Source organism: Orbicella franksi, chromosome 15 (genome assembly GCF_964199315.1).
Source record: "Orbicella franksi chromosome 15, jaOrbFran1.1, whole genome shotgun sequence".
Taxonomy (NCBI): domain Eukaryota; kingdom Metazoa; phylum Cnidaria; class Anthozoa; order Scleractinia; family Merulinidae; genus Orbicella; species Orbicella franksi.
The window spans coordinates 9,585,189-9,598,702 of record NC_138159.1 but is presented as its reverse complement, the minus strand read 5'-3'; the positions used below and the strand labels follow the sequence as shown (position 1 = coordinate 9,598,702).

The window sequence follows — 13,514 nt, the reverse complement described above, 5'->3', positions numbered from 1 at the left end:
CATAAAGTAGGCGTGCCAACTAACTGGCTTTGCTGTTTAAACTTCGAAAGCTACGACGGCAAGCCCGGTAACTTGCCGTTTCTCTGAGTGCTGCTATGAAAAGAAATTAGATAAAGATAAGGCAAAGTCTGCGTCAGGCCTAGTGGCCCATACTAGCTTGCAACACACTAGGTCCATACCGCCCCTCTGGATATCAGCCTCGTCGCTGAATGGGCCACCCTGGCTAAATAAAGTTTACCTTTACCTTTACCTCTACCGCCGGAGTATATCCTGATTTCCGTATTTCTAGCGCCCCTGGATGGGATGTTGATGCTAGTCTATCGTAGGGTTCCCCCTCCACCTCACATTAAGTATTCAATGTTTCCCCTTTTTCCGCTTCTTGGCGCGTTATAAGAATATTTTTTTAAGTGCTTCTCATTCTTCGATTGAAGATTAATAGCCTTATGAAAAGAAGGATAAATATATCATGTATGTGTGTTCAGTTCATGCATTTCACTTCAAGAACAAACCTTTTTCAGACTCTTATCCCAAAATCTTAATGGACTAGTTTCGGACTAAAATTTGTAATAAACGGACTCAACAAAACAGCCATGAAGTTAGCTGTTCTTAGAATTTCTTATGAGCCACAAATTTAGTTAACAATACAAACTATTGTTGAACACCAATTTTACTGTAAATTTCTTAGTATTAGAAAAACACTCCAAGAAATACAAAGTTGATAGAAATCAGCAATATATCGTAACATGTAAAAATCTATTATCACACATTTCTTTTTTTGTATTAAATTCACAACCTTATAAGGAAGTGTTCGTAGAAGGTTGTTAGTCTTCACAATATAATTATTTCATGGTAGGGCAAAGCATTTAGGATATAACTTTTCACACACTTAGAATAGTAAAACTTACACTAAGCCTTGAATAAAGTATATTTGGAAACTAAATTATAAATTAACTTTGATGTTATGAATACAAAATTTTTGAATTCATTCGTGGTTACTTCCTGCAGATAATGCCCGTTGATGTCTACTGATATTCGCATTCTGTTCATTCCACAATAGACCGTGCCTTGGTTCAAATAGAGTCAAGATGATTTAGGACGTCAATTTTGTAGCCGATTAGATCTCCTTTTAGAATAACCATAAAGCTCCCGCAAATAGCTCTGATGACATATTAAAAACACTGCAATCTGTACATAAAATAATTTGATTACTTATGTGTTTGCTACGACTGTCAAGGAAACCTCGAAAGACAGACTGAGGAAAAAATATTATTAACAACAGTTCTAAAATAGGACTCAGCTTGGAGTGATGGAGGCCATCATATCCATGCATGGAACAGCTCAACAGAATTCTATTATGTGTTTGTTACAATCCTTAGCATTTATGCCCCAGATCGTTCAGCCATATTTAGGACTGGCTATTTATTAGGTTTGTTATGAAGGTCTTCTTCAAGCTGTTTAACTTCGTCCAAAATATGTTGGTGTTCTTCAAGAAGTTCGATATACTCTTTCATCTTTTTCTCTCCTATTTCCTCCAATTCCTGAGAAAAAGCAAAAGAAATGTTTACACGTCAAAAATCCCCATGTCGCAGTCTAAAAAATTGTCAGTAACAAATTCGGATTTCAACTTTTCTATAGGTTGGCAAGTCGTGTGTGCATTAACTAACACATATGAAATAATAATTCAATTCCTTTAATTTGTTCGCTCTACTTAAAAAACTGACGTCAGTTTTTCATGCTTCTGTCCTGTTATTGGTCATGAATTTCGTCATAACATCGTCAGAGTAGCTGTGGGAAATTCATCGTCAATAGCAAGGACAAACACATGAAAAACTGACGGCGATTTGTTTTTTTTACAAAAACAAGAAGGCAGAAAGGACAAATTAAGTCGCATAAATTATAAATTCATGTGTCTATCTGCGTATTGACAATAAAAATAAGCCAATGATCACACGAGAATTTCTGCAGTTATTGTAAAAAGTACATTAAATAACTTATAACACACCTCAATGTGCTTTGCAGCCTGTTGTTCACTCTCAATGTCTATGTAAAGCAAAGATCACAACAAAAATTTTTAATCAGAAAGCAATTTTGCTCAGAGAAGTCACTGGTTAGTAAATTATTATGAACGTTTTCAGTTCTATTTACGAAATTTTTTCTGGATTTATAGCGTCCCCAATTCGCACAGCAGTGCTGAATACCATGGCGCTTTTTTGAAACAGCAAACGAAGTACTGGTATAGAATGATGATGATTCGCATTTGCCTTGGTTTTGCATTTCTGCGCTCAGCGATTGGCCTCAGAAACTCGCGCAACTCTGTCATCCAATCAGATGTAAAACCAGGACTCAGTCGCACACGTTTTCCCGCGCTCCGCGTCAGTGACGTATGTTTACTTCGAGTTTTGATTGGTTCATTGGATTGAGTGTGTCTTTTGTGATAAGCTACAGTGATAACTTTGGTTTTGGTTTTACGACACTACATTGAAAGCCGTTCTATAAGCAATGATAAAAAAAATAACCCAAATTAAAAACTATTATATACCTACCTCTTTTCGAATAATCATAAATCTCCACACCACCTTGAACGCCTCCGACTGTAGTCAAACTCAACCGAATTCCTCTTGTTACTATTACTTCCATAACATTTTCAGTATTGTTATTTTCCTTCTGATCCACAGGATTCTCTTCTCCTTTTGCTTCGTGTTTATTATCCGGAGAACTGCCAGTAACACCCCTAGAAGGGGAGTCTGTTTCGGAGTCAACGCTTTGTATATCTAGTTTACCACACAAATCAATCTTGTCGTCAACCAGTGCTGGCGTCTGGCTGGGCGTGGTCCCTTTATAAGGACCAGGGGAGACAAATGGTGCAGGTATGGAATTTTCCGTTGGACCCTCTGCAGCAACATTTGTTGTGGTGTGAAGTAGAGTGATTGCACCTCCATTCAGCGGACCATTCTTTGTTCCTGGACGACTTAGCTCTGGAATGTTCATCGGATTAAAGTTTATAACAGCTGGTATAGCTGTCTTATTGGACGTGTGGGAATGCCGCATAACTGCTTTAGAGTTTCTATTGCTGTAGATGTATGGCACATGGTAAGCTGGGTTTTGCTGTTTAGCGGGTGTTGTCAGACCAATGTCTGATCTGATGTATGGAAGTGGAATCAATATTGGTCTAGAGTTATTCCTAGGCAGGAATGAAAAAAGGACAAATGAGTAAAATGGGAGCCACATATAAATGCTTTAAATTATCATTACGCCTCTGTACAAATTTCACCATGCCCCACCCCCACCCCCAAGATGAGAAAGTTGGAGTTATTTCAGTAGATAATACATTGCATGCAGACTGTTCCATGTTGAAAGACTGTTGTTTACAACTATGGTGTTTAGTATAAATCTACTAGCATTCTATCATGTAAGCCATTCTTGCATTGGCTACGCTACTTACTATGAGTCTATCTGTTCTGTTGTAGATAGTGAGTAGCCCAGCAGTGTGTGGTTGTTAACAAAAAGACTGCCACTTCTTTGCATTTTTGAAGTGTCAGTGAATAGGATTTAGATACAGTTTTGAGCGACTTGTTGATTTAAATTAAAACAATTCTGGATTATGTGCTCTTGATTTCTATGCATGATAAACATCTCGAGCTCATAATTTAGTTGTTGAATAGAAGTATGGCTTTTGGCGGGCACTTTCCTGAGGTCGTTTTCCAATAAAAAATGGAAAACAATAGAAGTCGGCTTAATTGATACAAGAATTGAAACAACAACAACATAATGCAGACAAAGCAGATTAGTCAACAACTGGCCAATAAATGTCAGCACTGACACTTACTCGATTTGCTTCGCCTCTGAATCAGATAGGAAAGGGGATCCATTGTCCTCATTCTTTGTCTTCTGGACATCATTTGTTTCATCTGTTTCTGCCTTGACAGGACTTTGTTCTTTAGTAGGCTTCTTGACATGGTAATGTTGATTAATCTTTGGAGTTCTTTGAAAAACAATGACTTGCAATTAACATTTGCAAAATAAAATTTTGTACATCAAAATTATGCAAGGTCATTTCACTGTGTAGACCACTAAGTCAGGGAAGAAGCTAAGAGCCAGCTGATGGCTAACTTCACAAGCTGAAAGACAGTGTACTGCCAGCTGAATTCTGGGTAATTCAGAATGTGCACAGACCTGTACACTTTCAGTACTCTAAGAAACCAGCAAAACACTGCTCATTTACCTCAGAGGCACCGGTGCAGAAGTGTTGATATATTGAAATGGTCCCCGTTTTGCCTCTCTTCGGCTTTGATACAGCAAACTGTATAGTGACTCCAATTTCCCCTATATGTATATAACAAAAACAAATTTCAACTTTGGTGAGCCATTCTAACAGAACATCACATGAACATAATATTATATACAAGGAGTAGAACTTAAAAAGCACACAATACAAGTTCATCAAAATATATAAAAAGTTCTCAAAGCTAAAGGGCTTAAGGTGGCCGAACACAGTTTTCCGGTGCGCTTTTGCTGATGCAATTCAGCGTGCGCACAAGGACTGAAAAAAACAAACATGCCGTCAATAGAGCGATCATTTTGTTTACTCAACACCCGCAGTATCTGTGCTATTTTTCTCTATAATTTAACGCAGTATATTGATGACTTTAGTCTTTTATCACAAAGATATGTTAGACAAGGTAACAATGCAAAGAACCTAGCAATTCTCAGCTTTTTCTTTGTTACCAAAAGAACCCAGTTAAATGCAGTGCACATGTACTAAGTCCAAAAATTGCGATTCAATGAAAATTTGCACTCTCGGAAATACGCCAATTTCTCGAAAACCACTCATTAGAATTTCACGAAATTTGGCATGAAAATACTTTAGGAAATAAGTAACTGGAGTATTGAAAATTATTGAACTTTAACAAAGGAAATTCTAGATATTCCAGTGAACCTTCAACAAGGGATAATTAAAGATCTCTCTGTTAAATTATTAGCAAAATGGTGTTAACTTGTGAGAATCGTTACAGGCTTGTTGCATGCAAATTATAAAGAAAATCTAATGACTAGATTTTCTGCAAATAAATGAAACCGATTTTCAAGGCCTGTTTATTTTTATTCATGTTGCCATGGCAATGGTACATATGTCAGCTTAACCATCAAAAAACCAAAGTTGGTGTTGTTAACTTCCTTGCTGCCATTTTTGGTGACTGTGAGATCAAGGGTTTTAGAGAAAAAGGTGAATGAAACACAGGTATCAAAAACTGTGTTCAGCCACCTTAACATCATTAGAAGTTTTGCATGCATATGCTGGAACAATGTGGTATCCTGACACATTTACAGTCAAACTTCATTCATGGACAAAAGCGGTTGAGACAGTCGCCTAAAAAAACCTGTTTTGTTGAATGCCTGAGATTTTCGATCTCCAATTTTCACATTTCGACCCCCTCTCCCCTTTTCAATGTTGTAACCACATGACAGTGTCCACAAAGCGTATTTCAACATTGAAAAGGGGGAGAGAGGGGTAATTGGCTATCAACAAAAATAGATGTTTTTTTTTTCAATTATGGAAGGACGCTGCTAGAAAGTGTTTGTTTTGCTCAAATGTGTCAACATTTTTGTCTGTCATTGTAGTTTCACCCAATAATAATTTTAACCACTTGCAACTTGCATCTAGCTACATTTTCATACTCAGGCTTTCCGTTCACATGGGCCAAAATTCAGCCCGCATCATACTTTGTTGGTTTCATATTTCTTGGTTTCAAAATTTCTATTCATTTTGTTGCTCACATGGCCTCTGACAGCAATTCACAGCAGTGACCCATTGGAACGAAAAGGAAAGCATTTCTAGGAGATGAAAATTTAAAACCCTGGGAAGGCAATTGTTGCCAAGATAAAATAGAAGAAAATTGTTGCAGCTGCAATAAAATAGTATCATGCAAATTGATCAGCATTTCTTGAAACCATGTCCCAGTCCCATCTGGAACGGCACTGCAGTTTGGCTGATGACAACAGCAATGGCATTGGTGTTGGCAACGGCGAAGACAATGACATTGATGATGGTGATGAGGATGAGAATGAGACCAATGACGTATGAAGTGGGCTGATTTTGAATCCCTGTTGACAATGGATGTCTTATACCTCGTTCACACTAACATGTTAAACATGTTTAAAAGTGGTTTAACAAAACAAGGTTAAAAATTAGTTGCTAATACCGTGCACACCCCACAACTTAACAAGGTAAAAACCTGTTTCATTAAAATATGTAAGCAAGTTGGTTTGAAATTTGTCCTCTCAAAATGACTGCAAAGCGTAATCGACAAATTAGATGAACCTAAACCTGGTTTAATTAACCTAGTTTAGTTGGTGTGAATGGGGTATTAGATTAATAATAAAACTAATAATATATAGATTTAGCCAAGCCTAAAATTGGAGCTCCTGGGCCGGGTTGTTCAAAGCCCAATTAGGCTAACCCAGGATATGCGAGAATTTTGATTTGAGTTTTGTAACTTAACGGTGAGGTTTTCTGTTTCTGTTGTTTGGCCTTCTGTTTTGAGTTTGAATAATCTTGAGGTCCTCAAAATATACAAAACAAAAGCAGTGAAAAACATTTGTAGACAAGAAAAATTATACTTCGCTTAACTTTTATAATCTCGGGTTAGCGTTAACCGGCTTCCGAACAACCCAGCCAACAGGTTAACCTGACATGAGCCCGTGATCCAATCAAAAACCAGCACTTGGTCAGCGGTCAACTTCAAAAAACACATGACCTCGATGAGCTCTAAACTTGAGCCCACAATATGGTCACATGATACTGGTCAGCGGATACCTTGTTTTGACAGGTGTCAATTGACCATAACATGGATGTCCAATATCAAAGAGGGATGCTAGAAACTGAGGGTGCGTGTCTCTGTCAGTCCATTAGCTGAAGTATGGCCGCCATCTTGCATGACTCCATCATCGTCGTCGTCGTCATGTGTACGCGCCGCTACCGCTAGCCATGATAACTATGAGAAAATCAATTCATGGGTCTCCTTTTCTTTCCTATATGGGTATGGGGCTCTGCTATTACACACTCAATCAGATTTGTTCTTGTTTGCTTACATGACACACTCGCTGGTAAACTTCCCCTAGCCCAGCAAGCTCTGCTTGAATACTTTCTTTCTCAACATCAGATATAATTTTGCTGTTTTTGGACTTGAGTTCCACTGATGGTGAAACAATATTGTCTTCAAAATCACTTTCCAGAGGCCTGTTTGGTGGGGTTGAATAAACTGACCTCCTGTCGTTAATAAAAATGTAAATAAACATGAATCAAGATGGCTTAAAATAGGCCAAGTCACACATCCTTACATATACTTCAAATCAAAAGTCAAGTTTTGGAGCAGGTCTTAGTAAATACTGGACCTGAAGAATGCAAGTTTGAAACAAGAAATGCAAAAAAAATTCTATTAATATTAAATGAATTCATTGGGAAACATAACTTATTGTTGGGTCAGGAATGCTTTATTTTGATTAAATGTAAGATCCACAAGCTAGCTGTCCCTCAATTAATAATTTGCTTCCAGAACACCAGTTTATTGCCAGGGGTAACAGTGAATACATTATATTTAGTATAATTCAGTCAACAATGTGTCCAAGGGAGTGGCTGTCAGGGTGCAATATAACCAGCCTTACTGGCAACGAGCTTTTGCAACACCTACCTTGCCAAATTTTTCAGATTGTACATAGTTGAAGTTCCTGGCGTAGGGGATGGTGGCTCAGTTGAGCGGCACAGTCGTATCATTCTGGGCTGGGCACGCTAATGAATAATAACATACAGCAATATCAGATGGACAATTCACAGATCAGTAGAATATCGCAATTATATACCTGCCAGTCCTCAGGAATTATCAAAATTATTGATCTCAATTTAAACTATCAGGCCAATTTCTCATGCCTGAATATAGTCTAAATCTACAAATAGCTGTACTGTACAGGTAGTCAGAGTTTTCATGAGCAACTCTGTAGGCTATCTCCTGCAACCTTCAGAAACTCTCTGTTGGTATCATTCTTCAATAACATTTAAATCATCATTGATTTACATCTTACAAAACCTTGTAATTTATATACCTTCGTGCACAAATTAGATCTTTTGTTGTACTGTAGATCAAGACTGCACAACATCTTTTGAAATCCTGGTACTCCAAAGACAAAAACCTAACACTTTTAACTCAGGAATTATTAAATTGATGTTACTTCAATTTTATGGGTAGTTTTAAAGTAAGGTAAGACATGAGGGGTATCTCAGACCCATCAAAACAGTGGGAATAAGGACAATAACATTTATGTGTCATAGTTATTTTGGCTGAGGTTTTTACATTTAATTTTGCTACAGACAGTCCCAAACATAAAACACTGAGTACAAACCTTGATTTGTGAAGCAGAAAATCCAGTTTTCTCAGCAGCCTTAGGCAATTTGAAGGGATCTGGCCTCCTTCTCTGTATTCACACAAAAAATTAAACAAAGTTAGCAACTAGTAAAACTGTGGAGCCATCAGGTCAGACTGATCTTGATCTAAGAATTGTAGGTGTGTGGTGGAGATAGAGCAGAGGTGAGGGGCCATGCACCACTCTGGAAACAATGAACCTTGCCAGTAGAGGTGTGTGGAACAGGGAGCACATGAAAAATTCAACAGATTCTTAAGAAGCGCATGGCTTCTGGTGAAGGTGACTGAAAATCTTTGACTTATGCCATGACTTCAATATCTCTTTAAAGTATGTTCTTTAAATTGAGTCATACTGAAAAAAAAATGTAAGGAGAATCATTCTATAATTATTTATGAGTGGTGGCTTACATATCGATCATCTTCTTGTCTGGCTTTCACACTACAGAACTGACCACGCCCCTTAGCAAGGGGTGGAATTGTCCGATGTGTCCTTCCCACTCGGCCAGGCGATACTTCATCCTACAGAGAGACAAATACATGTTACAAATAAGAAACATTGCCAGTTAAAAAATAACAAAAATCTGTTGGTGATGAAATTGTTTCTAATCAATTACACCTCAACAATTTCAACATCTCAAATACCTTAATATTAACTTTCATATCATTATGGTACAACTTCCGAACTCAAGTGACTGTGAATGCCTCATACATTGGTCAGCGATAGAGTTCAAAAAAAGTTTAATAACAAGTTTGTCACAAATCAAGGAAGGAGCATAGGAAGGAGTGAAATTTGCCCACATAACTATACAATGTGAAAAAGCTATATTCCAAGTCAAAAACTAACTTACCATGTTATGTTAATTTAATATATCCCTCAACAAAAGTGGAATTATGTACAGGGCTCAAAATTGTGATTTACTTGTTGCCAATGTGACAAAAAATCAAGTGTAATGGCAAGCAAATATTAAGAACTAGTCGCCAGTGGGTGACTCACTTTTTCTTCCGTCAACCGTTTAACTTCAAAGGAAAACTCATACTTACTTTTAAATTAATTAATAAATTTATTGATTGAATGCTGTATGCCTTACACCTGCACATACCAAGCTTATATAATGCCCTGCAGGTGATGTATAAGATGACCGTCCATATGGAACAGCAGCTTGTACCAAACCTTTTGGAGGGAAACCATTGGCAAAGTGTACTTGTCTAGTGGCGTTTGTTTTGTTGTCCTTCATCATTGTCAACTGACAAATGCTGTAGCTGTGCACTTGTTTGTCTCAATCATTTTAAAATAATGTTGCATCTCCTTGTTATCTGTGGAAGTAAACAAAAACTGCATGCAATGACCACGCTGATTCACTGTAGACTGCAAGAAATCAACTTCATCTAGATGACAACTCTCTGGATTATCAGGGAGTCTCCCAGACACAGACTAAATCTCCCAGTCTCCTGCATGTAGTTGTATGGGTAACAGACCTCCTGGATTTGACATTTTGGGGGAACATTTTGGAATATTTGATGTACGCTTGTGGCTAAAAACAATATTTTTCATGGTTGGGAAGGTAAAATTGGTGACCTCCTGAACTATTTTCAGGTTGGCATGATCTCTGCGTCTTCCACCTGGAAAGGTGCTTAGTTGTACATGCTTTGGATCTTAAGTGTCATCATTGTCAGAGAAAACTAGGCAGGACCAAAAGATTGACTCAGAGGTCGGCCGTTTACCTTCATCTTCTCACAGTATAAAAGCTATCTGAAAAGATAAACAACCATGACATTTGCCAAGGTAGGCATTCGTCTTTCTTCGAGATATCACCATATCATGATTTTGGCCTCTCAAGCAGTCTAAAATGGCCGAAATTTTGGACATCTTTAGGTGAGCCTAAAAGATACTTCGTACAAATTCCAGAAACTCTTATTTTCATCCGATAGTATTTGTCTCTTTATTTAATTAATATTGCTGTAGTTGACTATGATATATTTGAGGTCTTTTGCTTTATTCTACAATTTTCACGAGGGGCCAAATATTGCCCCCGAATTGTTAATGAGCATGATCCAAATTTTAGCCATTTTCAGCAAGTCAAAGTGTGGCATTTTATTTCCACAAAAAAACATTTTTGTGATAGTCTTTTACACTGTTATCAATATCCAGTTTAGTTAAAATTGGTATCTACAGGCAAATCGGAGTAATAATTGGTCTTGCAAAGTGCAATAAAAATCATCAGTCAGAAATATTTCTAGACTAGTAGTAATCAGAGATTATGTGAGTGCGTTCGACGCTCTCACTTCAATATACAATCATATATCGTAAATAAATGATTCCACTAGCTGACTTTCAACCTTTGTCTACTGCTAAAATCAACATTTTTCACCAGCAACCAAGGTTTCACAGTCAGATATGCATAGTGTCAAAGTCCATGCTAGCGAAGAGGTCACAATTTGTTGATACGTTGCGTGACGCTGCCAGTTTCTGTAGTCTCTCAAGTTTCATAGAATATTTAAATTACATACATTATTCTAAGCTAGCATTTGCAGTCGTGTGCTCGTTTTGCGACTAATTCGAGTATTTCCCCTGATGAATAAAGTAGCCTTCTGGATCTTGCCTTCAGAGTACTTTTCCACAGATTCCAAACAATAAAATTTCGACCGGATAAAGACTGAGCTATATGTCGCGGCTGGAACTAATCAACAAATGCAATCAAAATGTAACTGTTCCCACGGTTATCATCCCAAAGCCAAGTCGTGTTAATAAACAAGGACAATTCCGTCAGATTGCAATAAATGCTGCCGTCGAAGCATTTAAATTCACCAAAATCTAATGCTGAGAGCACATAATAGCAAGGCGTACAGCAACTGAATGGAAAGAAGTCAACAAAGGATCCATCGGAAAGACGAGCTCACATGGCCTGCTCACATACTCACATGTTCGCCACATGTCTTATCACATGTCTTAGCTACACATAAGACTATAAAAGCCTTGTATTGCAGTACATTGATTCATATAATATATGTTCAAGTAAATCCATGTCCACAAAAATTGTTTGATAAGGCTAATTTTGTTTCAAGTGACCTGGTTCAAGTAGCCACAGTTTGTGATGACACTGGTTTCTGAATCCCCTACCACTGAAATCCCATGTTAAAGTCCTGGGCTTATATAACTTAATAAGCAGTTTTGGGTGGGCTTATAAATGGGGGGAGGCTTATTATTATTATTATTATTATTATTATTATTATTATTATTATTATTATTAGCATTAGCATTAAACGGTACCAGTTTACTGGCCGTGACATGCCCCTGCAAAAATCAAGCGGGGTGGCCATTTTGGTGTCCTTACAGGAATGTGGTTTTTTTCAGCATAGAACTGTGCACAGGGAGACCAACTCTGAAAAGCCACAGGTCAAAATTAGGTTTGCGTTCCACTTCGTCGAACACAAATACACTCCAGGCAGCTACATGTAAGACTATAAAAGCCTTGTATTGCAGTACATTGATTCATATAATATATGTTCAAGTAAATCCATGTCCTCAAAAATTGTTTGATAAGGCTAATTTTGTTTCAAGTGACCTGGTTCAAGTAGCCACAGTTTGTGATGACACTGGTTTCCCAATCCCCTACCACTGAAATCCCATGTTAAAGTCCTGGGCTTATATAACTTCATAAGCAGTTTTGGGTGGGCTTATAGATGGGGGGAGGCTTATATCCAGGGGTATACAAACGGAATTAAAAAAATGTTTCAGAACGACAAGATAAAACATATCTGAGAAATGAATTAAAGCTAATTAACATACCATTTCATCTAGAGCTATTACCCTATTACTACTTTATTACCCTATAACTTTCGATTAAAAATTTTCATGTTTGGAAAGGAAACGACAAGTGTATATATTAGATGGGCTTATATCCGGAATAATATCTTTGTTGACAAATAGAGGGGCTTATATCCAAGGGGGGGGGGGGACTTTTAACTGGAGGGGCATTAAACATGGGATTTTATGGTGCATGAGTAAATGGTATCAGTGATCATTGCAAAGTGCCTCTTGTGAACCCCCCCTCCCCCCCCCCAAAAATGGCAGGTTCAATCAATAAAATTGTGTAAAGAACCACATATTTGCACCCTACCACACCCTTCTTATCTGGGCTCAGATTTCAAAACTACTCCAAAACACCTTGAGCTTTAGTCTGTATCCAGGAGACTCTCAAACAATCAGCTGCCAGTAAAAATCACCATCTACTACATGATCTTGGCTACCCAGCAAGGCATTTGTCTACTTCTTCAGAAAAAGATGGAAACATTGGCTGTTCACTCTAGCAAGAGCTGCCTGCATAAAAACCGAGTGAAAATTCTGCATCTCTGCAGTAAGTCTGGGCGATTAAGAGCATCCAAACACTGGTAAACTGAGAAATTTATTTTTTTCCCACTTGTGTTATAGACCGGATTATCTTTCTTATATCAAAACAATGCTTTATATATAACATCATCTCTACCACTTGTCCCAATAAAACTGAACTTTCATGTTTTTTTCTTAATACCAAGTAAACTTAATTAACGAATGAACGTGATTTCGAACCTGCATTGAATCGACAAAAAATTGCTGCCCTCTGTATTCCAGAAAACAGAGCACACAGAGATAAGGTGTTACAGCGTTACAAATAAGCTCAAGTGTAACCGTCAAAAGGTTCTTTTGGTCAAAACTAATTATTTTAAGCTCACTGTTTACCAAAGCGTAATTAAAACAATCGCTGTGTGTATTTCATGAAGTTTGTTTTTAGCACTAAAAATTAGTCCAAAAGACTATAACTCACAAAATAATACTACAAAAAAGTTTGGCATACGAAGCCTACCAGTATTTAACTAAGTAACAGCATAATTTTCCCACAAAAGGTCTTGAAACACTGATCATAACTTACCTTAGAGTTTTTTTTGTCGCCAACCAAGGGCAACGTACCAAAGACGAAAAACAAGTTGAATGTCAACAAAGAGACTTAACTTTCAACCGGAAAAGATTGCCCCGATGTTGCACAGCAACATGAATGGTTATTGGCCTTTTCCTCCCAACTGACAAATTTGTGCAGTTTGACTTCTTGCACCCGACAAAGTGGGTAA

At 37.6% G+C, this 13,514-nt stretch overlaps 1 protein-coding gene across 2 annotated transcripts; it reads right to left on the bottom strand.

Moving 5' to 3' along the window:
• Positions 1 to 649: 649 nt before the first annotated feature.
• LOC145469626 (uncharacterized) lies at positions 650 to 13,491 on the bottom strand. 2 transcript variants are annotated; one of them, XM_081453382.1, is made up of 11 exons: positions 13,319 to 13,456; positions 9,512 to 9,725; positions 8,820 to 8,930; positions 8,392 to 8,463; positions 7,686 to 7,783; positions 7,087 to 7,264; positions 4,223 to 4,323; positions 3,827 to 3,982; positions 2,544 to 3,181; positions 2,003 to 2,040; positions 650 to 1,538 (listed from the first exon to the last, which is right to left on the bottom strand). In XM_081453382.1, exons 2-11 carry the CDS (start codon positions 9,647 to 9,649, stop codon positions 1,416 to 1,418), a joined length of 1,653 nt encoding a protein of 550 aa, XP_081309508.1. In that variant the 5' UTR covers positions 9,650 to 9,725; positions 13,319 to 13,456; the 3' UTR covers positions 650 to 1,415. The 2 variants fall into 2 exon arrangements, with proteins under 2 accessions (XP_081309508.1, XP_081309509.1); XM_081453383.1 differs by lacking the exon at positions 2,003 to 2,040 and having other exon boundaries at positions 13,319 to 13,491.
• Between the last annotated feature and the right edge of the window lie 23 nt (positions 13,492 to 13,514).